The sequence below is a fragment of the Danaus plexippus genome, chromosome 4, assembly GCF_018135715.1.
Source record: "Danaus plexippus chromosome 4, MEX_DaPlex, whole genome shotgun sequence".
NCBI classification, from domain to species: Eukaryota; Metazoa; Arthropoda; class Insecta; order Lepidoptera; family Nymphalidae; genus Danaus; species Danaus plexippus.
In genome coordinates this window covers 1,183,865-1,204,439 of record NC_083538.1, presented here as the reverse complement: position 1 = coordinate 1,204,439, position 20,575 = coordinate 1,183,865, and the positions used below count along the sequence as shown (strand labels likewise).

At 33.6% G+C, this 20,575-nt stretch overlaps 2 protein-coding genes across 6 annotated transcripts in view; one reads left to right on the top strand and one right to left on the bottom strand.

Annotated features, from left to right (window-relative positions):
- Positions 1 to 20,575, bottom strand: part of LOC116768781 (CUGBP Elav-like family member 4) — a 281,956-nt gene that overhangs the window by 57,332 nt on the left and 204,049 nt on the right. For 2 of the 3 annotated variants that reach the window (XM_061526812.1, XM_061526815.1), the window contains exon 3: positions 12,875 to 13,000. In XM_061526812.1, the coding sequence (XP_061382796.1) occupies positions 12,875 to 13,000 (126 nt within the window). Of the gene's footprint in view, positions 1 to 12,874; positions 13,001 to 14,574; positions 14,611 to 20,575 lie in introns of all 3 variants that reach the window. The other variant, XM_032659604.2, reaches the window with a different exon arrangement.
- The window catches only part of LOC116768782 (parkin coregulated gene protein homolog), a 204,071-nt gene that overhangs the window by 60,815 nt on the left and 122,681 nt on the right, over positions 1 to 20,575 (top strand). The window lies entirely within an intron of this gene.

The following is a 20,575-nucleotide window of genomic DNA, read 5'->3' as shown; positions in this document are numbered from 1 at the left end:
ACCAGCTCCGCTGCCGGAAATTCAAATGTAAATTTCATACAGGCATCTCTAAATCTAAAATATGCCAAAACGACCACTCTAATGTGCTTTCTATCCCTTGTTCGGAAAGCCTAAAATTGCAAGAATAATAACTGTTAAGTTATAAAATCCCTTGTCGAGCCGGCTTGCCATCTGCTCAGTGTCTACAATAATATCTCTCATATTAGCAGCGGTGAAGATTCACAATCCATGTGACTCGCCAGATGGTTGGCCGTGGCTTGCCGTACGTTTCCCGTTCGAAAATTGCGAATTTTACCAATAAAAAGGCGGTTCCGATTCGAATTTTAAACGGTTATTGTTTCCTTTTTATGTTAATGCGTCCTATTGAAATTTGGAGTGGAGACATTGACGCTGATCGGGTAACTTTTATAAGGACGGCGTAGGATTTAGTCGTGGAGCGGTTTTATTGCTGCTATTCACTTTGTTGTTTGTCGTAACAAGTCTCGATTGTTTTCTTTCTTTTTTGTATCCGTGCATCCCGTCGTGAAGCGGCCTTCCTAATTTCGAGCGTACTCTTGACAAAAAAAAAAACGTAATAATCCCTCTTCTATCTTCATTAAGATACTCGGAGTGGCTGGCGAGCGATTATTAAGTAGGATACGTAACTAAGCAACACCATATTATATTAAAAATATTTTTCCGGCTCATCCGGGAGGAGAGCTTCTTTATAATTATCACCCCTTGTCATCCGCTGGTAAAAGTCCCTTATTTTTTAATTTCTTTCCGAGCCCTAAATTTTGGGTGCAATGAATTAAAGCGATAAAGGAAAGAACCGTTCATTATTATTATGAGCTTTTACAAACTCTCGCGTTTAAATAACAATTGTGTAGTATGGAAATTAATATACGAAAAAAAATGGAGGACTGTTGAGCACAAATGTAGTGGGAATTCGTCGGGATGACTTAGGATAAAGCAGGGCATTCGTGTGCCGTTTGAAAGGAGTTAGGCGTCGCTCATAGACAACCGTCGGGCCGTGAATGCCGTCGGAGCTGCGAACATTAAAATATTCCGCGCGCTCGCTTACCACGCCATGCGTGAGACTCATCGGACCATATTTTTAAACTGAGTTTTGTTTATAAAACATCATGTCTCGGATATTATTCGCGGTGAATTTTAGTTACGTCTTTTTTATTGGGTCGTGTGACGCGTGCGTCATTTGTTTGGGGTGACGTTCTGTGAATCAGAGAACGCCATTAAAAATAATGAAGCGATATTATACTTACATGCGAAGATAGGGCATAGTGTTTTATTCTTTATTGTATGATAAGGCGAGGTGACAATCACCGCTTAGTAGACATGACGTGCGCACCCACCTCCGAGCTTTTAAATCACTAAATTGTTTTTTTCAAATGAATAGGTCTGATATTGTTTTTAACTCAGAACACAATTTTACAGAAAACATTTTTTTTATACAATATATCCAATATTAGTATCGAGAAAAAAGTTATGACACAACTTTTTTATTATTTAATGCTTTGGTTGTTTGTCGCATTAGACCAAGTTTGTTGTGAATTCTTTTTTTTAAAGTCATTCATCGAACAAAACATTTTCTTAAGTATAAAAGTTTATAATCGTCTTAGAGGTGAGTGTTATCAAACACAATACAAAGTTTCAAACATTTCCATACCATAAAGCTGTGTAGATTGCAGTCATTATGAATAACGATTCAATACACATCGGGAAGTTAAAGAGATTAGGAAATTTGCAAAGTTCTGTATTTGTCAAATTAACTATACTATTGACAGATAAGTGGTCGAAATTAGGGAATTATTAGTATTTAATTTGAATTTAAAACATTTGTATAATTTATGTTACGAAATGAAAGATAAATATCATTGTTGTAACTCTATAATATTGTTTATATACATTACTCTTCAGTTAGTTTCGTTTGACAATGTACTCTAGAAATTCTGATATAATCTTTAATATTTATATTAAAAATAAATAAACCATGTTATAGCTATAATAATTGATTGTTTGGAGTAGACATTATTCAGTTTGATATATTATGTGTGTGACATCACAACTATGGGGATATTTTCCACGTATTAAATGCATGTATAATGAATTTTAATGTATAGAAAACATCTTTACAAATTATAACAATGCCGCTTGTTATCCTCCTTCGAATCCGTACATCAACTTCGACTGTCCCAAATCAACTTATCCATCATAGCGATTATCATAAAATGGGGTGAAATGTTATCGTTTCATATATTAATATATAAAATAAATAGGGATAAGTCCAATATCATCAGAAAAACTTAATAGGTAATGTGTTTGTTTGCGAATCTTGTTGTAATCATAAATCTTAAGCTCAGGTAAACAGATCGATTGTTATTTCTGATAAGTTTCCTTGTTTCGTGCCAAAAGACGAAATGGAGGGATGTAAAAATATTGTACCGTACCCGTTCTCCTCTTATTTGTTCCGGGTTGGATTATATGAGCTGGTTCCATAACTTTATTATATTATGATTTCTGTTCATTATTCAGTTTTAAGATATTTTTTTGTCATCTCTCATTTAATTCACTTTGTAAGTACTAATAAATGTAATCATAGTATTTTACGTTCGTTTTTTTATGAAAATTTTGTTTTTGTCACACGTGTTACGTTTATTTTTTTCGGAGAATATACAACTGAAATAACTCTAACTGAGGTCACTTCAATGTAATAAAACTTTATTCCTATTATTGTATGGACTTTATACATGTTTTAATGTATAAAAGCTTAAAAATAATATCTTTCGCATAATATATTAAATTCAAGTCACGATCGAATCGTCGCCCGGAGAGCGAATTAGTGAGCGTCGCGACTGACTTCAGATTTTTTGTCCTTCGAAAATATTATGCCTCCTTTACATTCAACTTTGAATTTTGCAAATACGCAACCTTTATTGCTAATACCTAATCAGTCATGGTTTTATTTCACTTCTGACATATTAGGCCCATTATAGCAGCTGACACAGCCGACTTAATGTAAATGCTTAAATGTAATGGAAATTTAGGTCTACCGTTAATTTAGTTATTAAATCAAATGTATATATATAAAAACTACCAAAATTTTCTGACTAAAATATGAGGAATGTTCACGGAGAACTAAATATAATCTTGATACAACCCTAACGGGGCATCATTTCCTTGAGAGGCCCGTCTCTACAATGGACTCCAACGTTATCGACTCCTGTTGAGTTCTAATGACGATTTTATACAACAATATGATAATTAAGCTTTGCCCTCCGGAATGCACTGGGACGTGATTTCGAACTCAGCTTTAAATATCTTTTCATGGAACGCTCGAAATAACTGAACTGGGATTATTTTTTCATGTTTAAACTTTTAGTGTATTTTCAATGTGAGTAATATTTTCCATTTTTGTATATGTATGTGCTTGTTATAAAATATTTTATTAAATCTTAAAAAGATAAGGTTAAGTATAAACAAAATTGTCAAAGTTTTCGAAAACACTGACATTTTTAATGTTAGATTTTCAAAGGAAACAAATGAAGAAATGAAAGAAAGATTGTTGTCCCTTAAACTTCAAAATTATAACATTAATTTAATTGATATAATATATTTAACATAACATATACACATCGATGTCGCTGAGGCGAGGGTCCAATGCCCAAAAAGCGGTCGTTTCAGAAGACAGCCGTCAGAGATCATTAGTATTGCATACATGTGCCTCGTTTATCACACCGATGACTTGTACTAATTATTTCAGCGTAAACTTCCATTCCGCATTTAGTTGCGTTGCGTTCAGTTCAAAGTTCTCACAACTACATTTTGTTTTGTTTGTTATTGTTCGGTTTATGTCATTTTACAGTGGGAGACAATGCCTACAAAAGAAGTAAAATCTAAGAGAAGAATTAATGTGATAAATTCGCTCATAAAACCAATACAACCATCAAAGTTGCCAGTACAACAATGATCCCTCTCAATAAACTATTTCCTTATTATATAAACTTAAGACTCCCAACGAGTTGGGCATAAAAACAAATAAATAGGAAATCGTATTTTTATTTCCCAGCCACTGGTCTCCGGATTGTTTTTAGCCATCAATGTTTACGTGACTCTGCTTTATTAAAATTCCTACTTTCGCCTCCCATTTCTTCTCGTTATTTGACGTCGCTCTATGGTAAACTTAATTAATTTTCAGAGCGCTCTAACTGTTGTACGTGGAAGAATATCCTGAACACAATTATAGTTTGCTTAATTTATTACGGAATCCTGGAAAAAATATCATCATCGGAAGTATTTCGTCTTGTAAATGTACAAAGAAATCAAAATTGTAAATGTTACATTATAAAATTGTGATATTTAAATGATTTGTATTTGTGGATGAGATATTTTAAAAACGATGCACTACACATGTATATTAAAATGCATATTCGAAAGTAAATAGTAGGTCCAAAACGGATACGGTATGGCGTGTTTTCTAGCGGCCCGCGGGGAAAGCTTCGGGGAGTTTATTGAACGATTAAAAAGATACCCAGCCTCGAGTTCCTTGCCCTTGGGACAAATTTACTTACTATATATATAATGAGTTCCTTTGTAAAGCTTTATTGGAGACATTTTTACTTACTAATGAAAGTGTAACCGAGTTATTTATGGATCGAAATGGTTAAAGAATTCTTCTTATTTAAAAGTTCTGTTCGTGTTAAATCTTCTAGATGACGTTTTTTATCCCCATGTTAATATTTTAAATATTTTAATCTTTACATATTTTGCGAACACGAATACTTTGTTTATTTATATATTTATTTTGTAATACATTTTACCATTAGAAATACATAACTAATATTATACGTTATTATACGAATATGTTTATTTTAGTGGATTTGTGAGTCAATTGCTAAACAAAGGTAAGGATAACATGTTTTGGCAACGGATATAGGCCACAAGGGGCGTCTGTTGATATATAACATCGTCAGAGAGAGAGGTCAGAAAAATAGTAATGTGTAGTGACGGTGTTAAAAGATTTATCTCAGCGGAAATATATGAATGAAACAATTTAGTACTTGAATATGATACCATACATTACTCTTGGTGATATAGATTAAGATGCTTGTTTTAATATTTATTTACTATACCCTAGCTAATATATTAAATATTATTTATTGCATGTATTGCTAAAGATAGTTTTATTGAAGGTTAGTGACAACATATAACACTAAATTGAAAAGATTTATTTACACTATCGGAATGATATAATAATATACGGGTTCCAAAGTTAATTATATTATAGTAAATAATTTAAATAACATATTAGAGTTGCATAAACGAAAGCCTTGTGCGTACAAATAGCATTTGGCACGTTACTCCGCGTCTAATGAAGTTCCGTCCACTTACACGTCTGAGTAATCAGCGAACGGGAATAATTACGTGTTACATAATTTTAGGCGTACTTCGGGTTACATTGTAAATTTATGAACAATTTGGACTATGTTTCCGTCGCAGACACCAGAGCGAAGTACCGCTTCAATTCCCATATTCTATACTTTTTAAATTAAACGTAAATGATGAATACCGAATTCTTCTACTGTCTTCCAAGACTTTACTTTTTTGGGATACTATAGTTCTAGCAAAATCGAATGCCTTAAATGATATTTTGGTTATCCATATGTCTTGACTTTATCTCAGGAACTAGGATTCTATTATAATTTACACGATCAAAGATTTGATTCAGGGTAACGATTTTCTTTTTAATATAGTTATAATATTCTATAATATGGGGTCTTAAAACTTATCGACATTTTTTGTTTTTTAAACTTATATGAACTATTTATATAAAATGCCACAAGTAATATAAAAGGGTGCTTATTCCTCTAGATATAATAGGATTAAAAATAGTATTGGAACGACAAGCTTTAAAATAGAATAATGTTATATTTTATTCATCTTTTGTGATATATTATAGGTAGTAGGTAGTGGTCTTTGTGTTCTTAAACCCATAAAGCGCTTATAGCTAGAAAGCATTCTGTGGCAAATAGGACCGGTTTGAATAAAGCGCTGTTTGTGTCTAAGAGAAAATCATATTTTAAATGCTGATAAGCATAAAAGAAATATTTTTATACATTATGTGGGGCCTGTAAGATGATAGACTGTAAAAATTAATTGAGTAAGATTTATATGGCAGTCCCGAAAGAATAAACTGTCTCTATTTTCATTTATTCATAGAAGGTAAACTAGCATTTATTACCCCAAGTCAAACGCTCTGCTTATTCCCTGGGGGAAACCAAAAGACGTTGCAAATGGTTCTTGAATACTTGGATGGTTTTAAATGCTGCTAAAAGTTACATTTGCCTTTGGTTTCTTCCTAGTTATTAATAGAGTAACTGTGTGAAAGTAAAATAATATGGGAATGTTAATAATAATAATTGAGGATGTTTATTTGGCAAGAACTGACAAACATCGTATGTTGTAAATGATTCAGCAAGTAAAACGGTTAACGCCAATATCGTTTGAATCCATCGGCTCATCCATGACTTGGCTTATAAACCACTTTTCACGCCACGTCATGGTGACGAGACGGATCCGACGCGAGAATTAATAGCCACTTGCGTTTCACTCGAGACTCAATTGTGTTGTTTGCTTAGCTTGTTTTCTATAATTTTGCATGTGTTCAACGAAACGATTTGACGCTCTTAATTAAGGCTGTGGTAATTTACGGTCGCATGTTTTAACGATGATGTAATAAAAAAGAAAAAAGCCATTGAAATCATAAAGGGAAATTTTTACATGCTGTAAACATAGCATTTATTGAATTAATTACGGAAAATATATTTTAATAATAACTGAGGGCTTTGTTTAATCCATTTTAATCATCCCCCTTCTGTTTACTGAATTCTTTACATCCATCATGGCGGCAGGTTCTATGTTGCAAAGCACCTATTAGACCGGTGTTCGAATAATCCCCTGCTTCCACGGGGATCGCGTCATTACCACGATATTGCCAGGGTAATGACGGATAATAAATCGTCACGGAGTCTGTCAGAGGAGTGACGTTCCTCAGAATGATAATGATAACAACAAACAAACTTACATAACACTAACTATTCGTTTGAGTTTTATGCCTTTTTAAATTGGTCGTCTTGTTGTCATATTTCACTCGTAATTACAGAATTATCGTATTGAGTGCGATATTTCATACAGACGTTAGACGTAGATGAAGCTTATTTTGTTTTTTCCCGGGGTTTTTATATTAATTGGCTAATTAAGCCCACCATTACCCGTGGGTCCGATCTCGATTATGAAGATCAGTTACCCGTTATTGCCCCCACTGTCTTAATTCATAGTCTTATATGGTCAAGGTATTGATAAGGCTAATGGTGAAATACAGTTCATTTACTTTAACTGCTCATATTATTTACTGTGAGACTTATAGATATTTATTATTCTGAGTTCCTTCATTTTCTGAATTATTATAACATATTTTTCTCTTGCGACGTCTCCGTCATACAATATTTTTTATTAATCACATATAATGTTGTTTATCGAGAATGTTAATTTTTTTCAACGTAAATATAAAGAGTAATATAGTTGAGAAGATAAGAAGCTCGGCTTGTTTCAATTTTATTTATATGAGACTTAATTAAATATGTTTTTTTATATCTGAAGAGAACAAAGACTCGAAATCTTTTTTCCACATAGTTAAACACTTCCTCGCCCGAGGCCAGACATAACAAGCATCTGATACATTTGCCGATACATTTCTTGAGATAATTACAACTTAATTTTTATAATTTTTTTTTATTATGTCATTCACGTGTTTTTAATTACCACAACAAATATAAAATGGAATGAGATAAATCTTATCTTTGTAACAATTAAAATAATTGTTTTGTTTCTATATAATTCCGATGCTAATAAAACTCTATTAGGATAGTGGGATCTCAATAGAAATTTTCAAAAAAAAAAAATTATCACAGCTGTCATAAGTAATGCAACATGCGATAAATAGACGATTAAATTTGATATGATAAATATGTTCAGTTTAAAAATATATATTGTTATTCATAAGGATGTTTCTTATATATATAGTTACGTATTTGCGATGCAAAACACGACCTGTTGATTGTTGAGTGTAATTTATAAATGTATTACTCAGCGGTTTGTTGCGTCATCACGCTTCAGTTAGTTTGTAGCCGCAAAAGTCATAGTTTGTATTTGAAGTGTCAATATAGTTTACACATGGCTAATAAATGTTTATTTCTTCTTAAATGCGTCATTATTTATTGAAGTTTAATGAAAGTAATATAAAACAAGTCTCTTTGTTCGTGAACTTTTAGCGATTGTACTGATTGATGGGATCTCAGAGAACGCATAATACTAAATGGAATTACTAAACTAAACTATACTCAACAATATGCAACGAAGGTGGTTAGAGATATTCATTGAATGTATTTAATAAAAACATTTGATACAAATTCATAATGCAAATTGTATGTTGTTTTAAAGAGGTATGTGGCAGACCGCAGCACTGTTCGTGTCGTATTGTAATTATATGTCATAGCGGCGTCGGTTGATTTGCGGTTCGCTCGTCGCTGACGTCACTTGACTGGCGACGTGACGTGACGTTGACGTGACGCTGACGGACCACCGAGTCGTGACAGCTTTTTCAACATAATGACGAACAAGTTTAGATACGATCTCAAAATATTATTAATAAATGAACACTATTTATATTAATTGTTTATTTTATAACAATATAATATGTATGTAAAAGTAGTTGTTATTTAAAACTAAAACGCCTACAATTACACAAATCGCGGTGACCCAGAAAAGCATTTGAACGTCGCTTGTAATTTTGCGAGGGCAACCGGTGCGCGGTTGATTTGTGGTTAGAGCCGCGTTGATGTCGCTCGGGCGTCAGGGAAACACGACGACACGACGACGCGACGACACGACGACACGACACGAGCTGACAGCTGCTATATTGTCGCTCATTACGACCGGGTAAACTTTCCAGCTACGGTTATATATATTGTCATTTATTACGTTCATTATATTACAAGTTATATAAAACCGAGGAATTAAATTTGTAATGATGACGTTAAAATTTTCTGGTTTTTTAATTTCCTATTCATCTTTAAGTAGACGATTTTATGAGAATATCTAAGTTGCTCAATAGGAACTATGGCATCTAAATATAAATAACAAACAGGGGTAAACTTTAAATTATTTTAAAATCTAGTAGTTTATAAATGATGTTCTGAATGAAGTTGGAGTAGATAAGGTGCGGTGGCAATAAAATATCTGGAATACAACGACGCGATCGCGGCCCTTGTCCCGACCAATGAGATTTCAATTTCACCTCTCCACATATTCAGCTTTTCGGCTTTTGCATGTGACATACGGCCACTTAGAAATTTATCGAGAGTTGTCAATATTCTGTTTATTATTGAATAAACGAAGCATTTCAGATTATGTCGGATTGATTTACAATATAAAGGTCTAAGAAATGCTTGCAAAGGCAGTTCTTTTGAATCTTTCATTCATTAGTATGAAATAAGAAATTTAATTTAAGAAATATATTTTGTGCAATAATAAAAACCTACCATACCTAAACATTGCTAAAATAATCTCTGTGTGTTGATATAAATTTTGACATCCGTGAATCCCTACCTACCTACTGAACCTACGCATCCCAGTAACCTAGTTCCGCATTCGTTTTCCCTTACAAAGGACAATAATAAATGTAGGCAGTGCCTTCCAGCGATTATGTTGCGTATCGTATCAAAACATTGGATCGCCGAGTTTCACAGGCGTTTCTGGATACGGGTCTATACTGCAAATTACAAAATTCGTAAGCCATTTGTTCTGAATCGAATGTTGAGGAAGCGATGGGGTTGCAAGTCGGGCGTTATTTGTTATGTGGGGCCATTCTTGTAATGTGGATAGGGATCGATTGATACTATTTTTTATGGGTCTTTACACTTCTTTTTCACGGAGGGCTGTCTGCTTACCGTTAGTACATTCTTATAAACAATTTTGCATTCATAAAAATAGTTGTTCTGTGAACATATTGGTATCATATGAATTGACATAATAATAAAATATTCACCGAAGATTAACATATCGAACAATATGTTTTTAAACACATTAATATACATCAAGTGCTGCGAAGCTTGTAATTTAAAAATAACTTGTTAAACTTAGAGGTTATTGTTAAGTTATTCACCTATTATAACGAAACCAAATAAATTCAATGCAAAATATGTATGTTCAGGTTTTATCTTCGAATACGAAAACGGAGCTAAAGTTCGGACTAAAAAAACATGGCTATAACAGGATTTTGTGGTGCAGCCATTATCATACGTTATGTGAGCAGACAATACGTCAGGCGAGCTTGTGAGTCGTCGCTAAGTGTGAAGTAAATTGGCGATATTTTACGACTTAGCCGTTACTAGGGCTGTAAAGAGAGCGAGTTTGCGGCAATTTTACGATAGCTATACGCCGTGACCTGCACCCTTATTACGGTTGGACGAAACGATAACACTAGTCGAGCCACAACGGATTTTTGGGTGTGTTATTTTAAAAGCAACTCACTAAAATCACAGTATTTTGTTATTTGCAATTATCTTTCTTAAATTAATTTGACAGTCAGATGCTGTTATATTTCAGAGGGCACCTACATTTATGTATATAAAGTTTATCCAGGGTTAGACACCATAAAGAATTATCAATATGTCCTAGAACAGTCTCCAAAATAATCTGAGCTAAATTTATGTTTGTGTTTCTATAAAATTCGCAGAAAATCATGAAGTAACAAAGAATTACATATATAAGTTTATGGAAAGTAAGTCCTCCTTAAAACAGCAATTTGAATTTAAATAAATCAATCTAGATTTTTTATCTTCAATGGAGTGTCTTCAAGGAGCGAAAATACACTTTATAGTTTTCTTTTTTGAATTACAAGCAAGTGAAAGTATCAGGTTATCCTTGTATATTTATCTTTGTGTTTCCATAAGTTCGGACAAATCGATGAAGGAGTTTAGTATAGGATGGCCGTGCTGCGAGTCTTGGTGATAACGTCAGGAATGGCAGATTAAAGAGACTTTTATAGACCGTTACCGGGCTCTGTTACTTGGAGAAAGTGATTTCGCTCCCGTTTAATTGTAAAGGTAAAATACGCTAGTACTTTGCGGCGCTCGCGAGAAATTATGGACTGATATAGAACTATTTATGGTTACAGCCTTAGTTGGTGTAATTATTGAGTTACGATGGAATAAATTCACAGGCTGTGCTTCAGAACGGCAACATTTGTTCGTTTTAATACTTCCTTTTGTTAATTTTAATTAGTTTCTCGAAACGGAAAACATTTTTTTTAAGAAGTTAGTATTATGCTTTAGGGAATTGTTATGTCCTGAGCAGTAATTAAAATCTCCTTTATAACAATAAGCAAACAAAAAAACAAAATGCTTATTAAAAACGTAACAGTTTGGACAATCGTAATTAATGCGAATTAAATTAGAATAAAAGTTTGTTTCGTACTCTCAGGCGCGGCCGAGAAGCCTAAGAATGTTTACTTTTTCTCATTTCGAAACATCAAAGACTGAAATTTTACTTAATTTACAATTAAAACGATAAACTTAATAGTTAAGAGATCGTAAAAAACACCGTTCTTTGATGCAACGATACCACAGCGTCTGTACATTTGTTAATAACTTTATCGTTAAATAAAGACAGACAGTCGAAGCATAAAAATGGTAATGTACATAAATAGCGCTTGGGCAACTAACAAACCGCGGCGCGTTATCCGACTTTACGAGCTAAAACTCAATTAAAATCCAACGAAATTCAAGCGAGAACAAAATGAAATTAAAGTTGCGTAACGGACGGGCTGTCGCTATGACGTATTACGTGGCCGAGGCTCTTTCAATTTGAATTACTTGTAAACATTTGTTGGGGACTTAGGTAATTTTTGGTAACTTTAGAGCTTAGCGTTCGAGTGATTAGAATTGTAGAAGATGATAAATTCTCTGGTGGATTATGTACAATTAAAACGTTTGTCTTATTACACAATCATCTATTAGAGAGAAATAAACTGGACTGGAATAATATCGAAGAACAAAGTACAGATCCATATAATGTATAACAGTTTTTCCCTTAGAAAACTTTCAATTGATTGTAACACAATACACATCGCGCTGTAGCATATTACTACATTACGTAGAACTGTGCTACGGCTCGTAGCCGATAATAGCTACGAACGAATTGACGTAGCAAGAGAAGTTTTACACTCAACACCAAAAAGATAAGATCGTCGGATTCAATTCGATATATGGTTTTATTTAAGTTTTATATAACATCGTTTATAATAAAGAAGTAGTTTTTATTCGTCTCAATATACATTTAAATAACGTTAGCCGAAAATAGGAAATAAATTTCTAAACAATTTTATATAAATTCCAATGAGGGTTTCGTCGTATTTAAATAACTCACGTTCGCTGAATCTGCGTCTTCGGCATGATATGCGTTCCTTCCATTGACCCCACTGTCTTTATTAGGCGTTTTCCATTTTATGTCAAAGTAAATTGGGTTTTCAATTTTCAGCTCCCGTACGTAAAACGACAACAGAATTGGTGCGCGAGTGAAATTTATCGTATCAACTTCTTACGTCTGATTGCTTCTCGAATATTACGCTCCGGGAGCATTCAGGATGCCATATACGTTTATAAATAATAATTGAATGGTAACATAAGGAAAGGCAAGTTATAAAAAAAACACATATTTCATTCGGCGATAATCAAAACTGGATTAATTATGATATATACGACATTAGTTAAAATACTCCTTTGAAAAAAGTTGTAAGTCAAGAAAAGGCTTCACGTACCTTTACTCGCACCGTCCGGTCCTCGTAGTATGGAGCACTCCTCTATTGTACCGAACGGAGTGAACAACTGGCGCACATCCTCCTCTGTTTGTTGTTTGCTGAGCATGCCAACGAACAGCTTGCGATCTGCGAGGAAAACTGAGCATTAGCGGGGAAAACCACACGGGGGTACATTGAGCCACACCACAAAAGGCCAGCGGCGGTGCGTGGAGCGGCGGACTTAAACTAGACCGTGCCAATTAGTACCCCAGAGTCGAAGTGCGGCGCGTGCGAGTGACGGATGACTTCAGAGTCACGCTTTAGTCGTTTTAGTTGTATAGATTTGAATCATGGCTCGAAAGTTCGACAAGGCTTTGGTCGTCGTACTATGTGGGCTCAGGAAATCGAACATTATATATATTTCTTTGTTATGAAATTGATTTCTATACATATATTGAAAAATTACGGTCAAAGTGTGGATGTTATGAAATTTCTGTGAGCTCCGGACAACCAACGCCCTGTTACCACCGCCGCCGCCGCCCCGGCACGCGTTTCACCGTTATCATGACACAAAACAACAGCTTCTATAAAACACATAACACACAGTTTTAGTCAAAATGAAACAACAAAATCCAAATCCAGACCAACACATAATTAGCACATTACACTAAATGGTGACTCGTCAAACGCAGAGGGTTCCGTAGGATCATGTAAATTTTTCTAAACTTTCTAGGGGCTGGTTAGGGGCGTATTCAGGCAAACTACGGAATCCTCGAATTAATTCTGAATTACCTTTAAAGTGTGAATCTTTATTTGATCGTCATTTTAGCATATATCTGTCTGGTAAAGCGCGGCACCCAATACGTTCTCTCCTCAAACATCTAACTAATAGCGGCAGTTGGGCTTATTAGCATTGGGCTTTATACAAAAATCAACGCCATTTGAACAAATTAACGACAAAATAACAATAATACACTAATTACGTCTCCAAATGAATACGAAAATAAAATATCTTTTACAGCACGACGATAACTAAGTGCACAGTGAGCCTTGCAATGTTCGAGGTCGAATCTACTGAGGAGTGAGCCTTCGGATGTATGAAGTAACAAATCATAATAACACTAATTGTAATAGTGCTCCAATTTATTTGAAGATATATATCATGGAATCGTAAATTATGTTCATTAAATAGATTGAAGCACCGTAGTCAGACATCTACCGAAAACAAAATTAGTTGTTCATTTATATACATCAAAAAAAGTAAAATTAAACAGAAAAATTCAAATAACAAAAAATAGCAAATTTCACCACAAACTTTACTCAAAGCCTGTTAAGGCTTTCGCGCGGATAATTAATTTCATTACTGTCGTTTAAATTGAATCCGCTTCTGTCTATTATCATAAAAAGTACAGTCGTCAAGGTGGCGTTAGTTCGTTACACTGATTATTTTAATGCCATTGGACATATGAAGAAAATGCCATCACACCAAGGATATCAAAGTCTTACTTGAGAATTTCTATAAACGAAATCTTATTTAGCAATACAATTAAACCCCAAGATTGTTACAATGTAACCGTATAGACGTGGTGAAACTGCTTTAAAATAATGTTAGATTTGTATAAAGCAAGGCTCAGGTAGATTCGACGTGGAACTCTCTCACTTCGCGCGCTATTTGAGACAGTGATAACAGAACAGCCTATGGCACGCACAACAAAATCTACCTTAGTCCGCCTACCAGCGATGCCTCGCCGCACCCCCTGGAACACAAAAACAAGCTACACACTTTCCACCGCTCCACATCTTAGCTCAATGCTGTTTCCATGTTTCACTTTTATATCTTCAGAATTCATCGTTGATTTTATTTTTTACAATCATATTATAATATGGTAAAATTTATCTCCTACAATATTTTTTTATTAATTCTCTTAAGATTCATAAATAAACGGTCAAGCAATTTTCAATTAACTTTTAGTTAAATGTACAGTAAAGAAACAAATTCAAGTATGAATTAATCTATTTAAGGCATTTTGGAAGAAAATTCTATATAATAATGAGGTCTTAAATGATTTAAATATTTTATAACATCCTCCATTGGAACATACATGCACATGAATATACAAACACCTTATAATTAGAACATCATTAATTAAATTATAATAACGTCCGAATTGGATTTAAAACTTGTTTAAAATTAATATTTACTAATTATAAAATTAGAGATAATTTACGTATCGGTTTTTCGATATCATTTATTAACTATTTATTATCGTATTTACGAGTTTAATTCAATATTATACTCTATTTTTCATGTAAAGGCACGGCACGTCATAAATTTGAAATTTATAGCTATCATATATTTTGGAATAGAAATTGTTAAAATAATATGATCCAAAAGTAATAAATAAGTGATACTTTCAAAGAAATAGCTTTAATAGCTTTTATGTTGCTTCAAAATATTTAAGATTTTTTCTCATGTTTATTTGATTTACCTATTAACATTGTTGGATTGCCAAAAGCATGTTTAATCTTACGATAGTGCAAGATGTTTTAAAAATGTTTGCGTATTGTGTTGTTTAGATAAAGATGTATATAAAATGTTTCATCTATTTTCACTGTCCCCAAGGTAGAACATGAAATTGGGAAGAGGTAGTCATGTACACTCTTGAGAATTTTTGTATATTCATCAAGAAAATATTACACTTTCAGAAATAGAGTAAACGAGTTGCCATCTGTTTAGAAGCGATATTGAACCTGTATAATTAATATCAACTAGCGTTCATAAGGCTTTTGAAATTATATTACCTGTAAAGGTCACATCAATAATGACACTCAACTCTTCCCCTTGGCCTCGCCTGTCAGTGATATCAACTAGCTTATTTATAAATTCATTACGATTGGTTCAATTCGTTAGTTCCGCTTTATATTTAATAGCTTTCGAGGTCTCACTGCGTTCATTTAAGACACGTTACGCTATAACTGATATGACGTGCCATTGTTTCTTACAATTCATGAATTTTTAAAATTAATAAACTTCATGAAGTTAAACAATATTCCAATTACTTTCAGCTACTAGAATTGTAATCGCCACCACTGGAAGGAGACTTTTTTGTCTTATTTATATTAAATTCATTCTTTGGTGTAAACGATCAGAAACTGATTGTTGTCTCCGAGTTTGAACAGCCCCCGAAGAAACAAAGATCTAATAAGGCCGTACAAAGCGGCACGTACAGAAACATTGTTCAATATCAGAACCGTGGTCATTAAATTCAGATTTATACTCGGCCGGGATATCTCTCCCGTGCGACCACGCTAATGACCGGCTAAATTGTGATAATTTCACGCTGAAGTTGGTAATAATGAGCGCGACAGAGTCCGCCGCCGGTTTACTAACTAGTGTTTGTTACATACATAAATATGAATAGAAATTAGGCCCGTCATATTATTTACCGGTTAAATATAATTCAATTAAAAAGCATCATTAAAAATAAGTGATTACCAATTTATGTAGTTTTATTAATCGTCTTAAAAGTCTAGACCAGATTAAATCATACCTGAACTTCTAACTTCGTGGCAAAGCTTAACTGTAAAACTGCTCAGTGGGTTTTAGTTTAATCTGTCGGTCTCGTCTTGTCCCGTTGTCCCGACCCGTCCCATTTCCACGACCCGTCCCGTTTCCGTCCAGTCTTATTACACTATCCCTTTAATAGTTATTAAATTATAGTTGATCCGAAACTCTAAAATTGTAAGCTGGTCTTTGGTTTAAGGATTTTTAATCCTTTGAATGAATGTTAATATATGTGAGTAATTGTACGAACATTTGTTTCCGATCTTTGTTTTGTTTCAAGAATAAAGGTAGAAAAGTTATTTAATTACAAGTGATTTCATACAATTATCTCTTCGTAGTCAAGTGTTGAAGGCATATGTGAAATATAAAATGACAAGACCATACAAACTTAGTGAAATGTTCATTTTGACTCTCGTTTAATTAACATTCTAAGAACAATTTAGTATGGAAGTTTGTTGTTTATTATTTACGGATAATAATGAAATGTTGCCATTGACTGCAATTAATATTATTAGGTGTATTTTAAAAATATTCGACCCTTGTATGTTAAATTGCTCTTTTATCAAAAAAATATCATCAATATTTTGTCGTTTCACAATTTTTCAATAAAAACAAGAATAGTAGAAATAAAATTTAAGTCAATATCATCTGCAAGTGGAAAAATCCACATAAACAACTAACTGGATCGCATCAATCACTGACTTTTTGCAAATGGATTTTCAACGCACCTGACTGTACCTACGATCAATCAAAACATTGTTTGTGATATTATCAGGTAACGATTTATGAGGGTATTATTGAAATTATTAGAATTTGTTCTGGAAAATGAGTGTAGGATCAAAGGGACGAAAGAAAAAATCGCATTTTATGTAATACATAAAATCAATCCAATACAGATATGTTGATTGTGATGAGTTATTAAATAACCAATGAGTCTTTATAACAATTTCCTGTTCTAGTTTTTCCGTTAACCTTGTTGATGAAGGAATGTTTATCAAAACAAAACATCGTTGTAATTCAACTTAAATAATTTAGATGAATTCTTGCAATTTACTCGAGCCATTCGGAGCATTCCACACAAATTCACTCGAAATTGCTTCCATGTAGCTTTAGACTGGTGAAGCGAAAATTTCAATGTTCACTTGATTCTATTAATTAACGATGCCGTGCTCGCCCCATCGCGCTAACTTTGAATAGCCAATTACATTGATAATTGTAGGTCGCGCAGGTGTCTCGGGGACAAAGACGGATGGGGGCGTGCTCCAAGACATTACATTCTAGATGTTTTATTTTTAACGATTGTGGGGCTTTCTAAATTAAATAAAACTAATTAGTTCTACAGCAATTATTCGTTTATGTCTTGTCTTAAATTGTTAATATATTTTTATTTAAAAACAAGTAAAAGTTTATAATGTCAGACTTTACATACTCTTCATGCTATTATATTAAAGTTGTAAAACTTGATGTCTTCGTAAACACAAACAAACTTCGGTAGTGTGACTGTAAAACGCCGTCACTTATGAATCGAGCCATGACTGTTTAGTTATGTTTCGTCCGTTGTATACAGTATGTAATGTTTACTAGCGTCAACGTACAATGAAGTTATTACTGCCGACGTAACAAGGGTAGCAAAATTGTTTGCCGAGATATCTGTATTAGTCAGAAAGGATAGGTTGATTACGTGAGGCTAAAATTCAAAGCACTTACAAGGGAACTCAAAATTTATGAACATGATTATGGTTATTAGGACCGTCTAGATTTATTAAACTAATATCATCTTTAGTAGCTACATTAATGTTCCGAAGGAATTTAATATACTAGCAATCGAGATTATAAGGGTCATTTTTCTTTGTTCATGGCATTTTCAATTATAATAATAATCTTTACTTATCATTATAAGGTTTCAGATACTTTAACATCCACAGAACTTGTTTCATTGCAATTTCAGTACGGTTTTCCTTACAACATCTATATTGCGGGAACTGTACATTCGGACTTTAAATTATCTTTATGCTTGTGTAAATAATATAATTTCTTCATTATGTACGAACCATATCAATTTACGTCAAAAAATCAAAATTTAATTAAAATTTCATCATACTCCGAAACCGGACGGCAGTTTAAATTGCATTTGTGCACGGCTTCGATATACAGCGTTTAATTAATGCCTGTGAATTAATCCGGTCTGTGGAGGTGCGTTTTCAGGGGTTGTCATTGTCAGCGTTCGTTAGACGTGGCCTGTCGGTTGCACTAGCGCCCTCGGCAATCCTACCACATAAAGCCTCTATACACACCATCGAATGACTTGTCCAACTCCTTATGAGAATTCAAGCGTTTCTTGGATATATTTTTTTAGTGTGCCTAAGTTTATTGTTTGTCAATTAATGTAGAAATTGTCGTTCAATTTATAATATTTTAATTTCTACGGTAATCTGGACGCTGAAGTCGAGACATGACCGTTTAAAACATGTTTTTTTACCTCTATATTTCGATGTTAAAGAGGAAAAGTACACATAAAAAAACAATGAAAAATGTTACGATATAAAAGAGTGATGTTGCCAGGAATTATTAATAGACGTTTAGCGTTGCCGGAGTTACTGTCGACAGAAGTATTCCCTCGTCGTTACCTGTACTGCCTTTGATAGGTAACGTGTATGCTATATTTCAGCTACTCAAAATATAAATTAAGCACTAGAATGAATATATACTAAATTCAAAAGTCAATAAACAATAAAGCCTGCTACCACGTAGTCCATAAAACTGAATGTATTGTAATGAAGAGTGACTTAATTAATTTTTCATTAAGGCCATTCGCAGGTTATAACTAGATTGAGCTCTCACGTTAATAAAAATGTGTAAATTGAGTCCAAGGTTCTGAACTCATTTTCCGAGTAATTTTACAGTCACCCACATAAAAGTGCTGACGCTTCCGTTAATACGATTTCCATCATTAGGCGGTTATCTCATTTTACCCAAATTTGTGGTCAGGAAGGTACTGGGGGGTGGGAGGGAGGAGCATCAAAACGGTGTTATCCAAGTCGTTAGGCCTAATAAATGTACTAGAAGATTAGGAACAATATGTTTAAGATATCGTGTACCGTTACGGTACATAATAATACTACGAAGCTATTGTTAAAATATCTTAAAATATATTAGATACAACACACGACAGAAAGTCAGAGTAGAAATGAATCAATGCTAGCGAGGCTGTATGCGAATATAATGATGTATGAAGATCCCTCGGCGACAATCAATCCGCAGGCAAATTCGCGTTCTGTTGTACTAAGTACGTGTGGGTCGAAAACACAAGTGGAAACTGCGGCTCGGTGTAATAGTCATAATTGGTGGTTTGATCTCGTAAAGCGCGGATACATTTAATTCATTTGAATTATTGATTAAGCTTTGTGATATTTGGGGTTGAATTGCTATCCCATAATAGAGACCTCGTGATTAAATCTATCCCGGGCTCTATTTAATTGCTTTTGATTAAAAATTTGTTCCGAGCTATGTCTATTCCGTATATTGGTATGAGAGCATATATCATATCATTCAGTCTATTGCAGTGACTGGTTAAATTGACAACTTATTATATCATATTATTAAGTAAGATTTATCATAATTTCGAATAATATTTTAACTTTTACATGTTAAACTATCATTAAAAGTTATAACTAGAATTGACCGAGAGAATGAGAGCGGAATGAACACTTTAAATCCCAAAGATATTGGATAGATAACATTTGAATGTCACTGATAGTATAAAGATAAGAATACGCTCAGATTAGCATTTCAGGACAGATAACATAATAATGCAAAAAACAAACTAGAGCACCCAAAAAGTAAATTACTGCGCTTTGTCTCCAACAAGCCTCAAACTTTTAATTGTTTACAATAAAAACTTTTGTTATCACACACGATGTTTTCCTGTTATGTTAAACAATGTAAATAAAAACGGTTTTAATGTGTGCCAGAACAATGGCTTTTTAAATGCGAGATTTATGTGGATTTGTCGTCTACTCTTCGGCCACGGATGTATTACACATTGTTTTACTTAATAATCACAGCGGCACACGTTATACATATATGCATTAATCATCTTATGCTTCTATTAAAATGTTTATCTTTTTATATATTTAGTTTTTTGTCGTCCGTCTTCT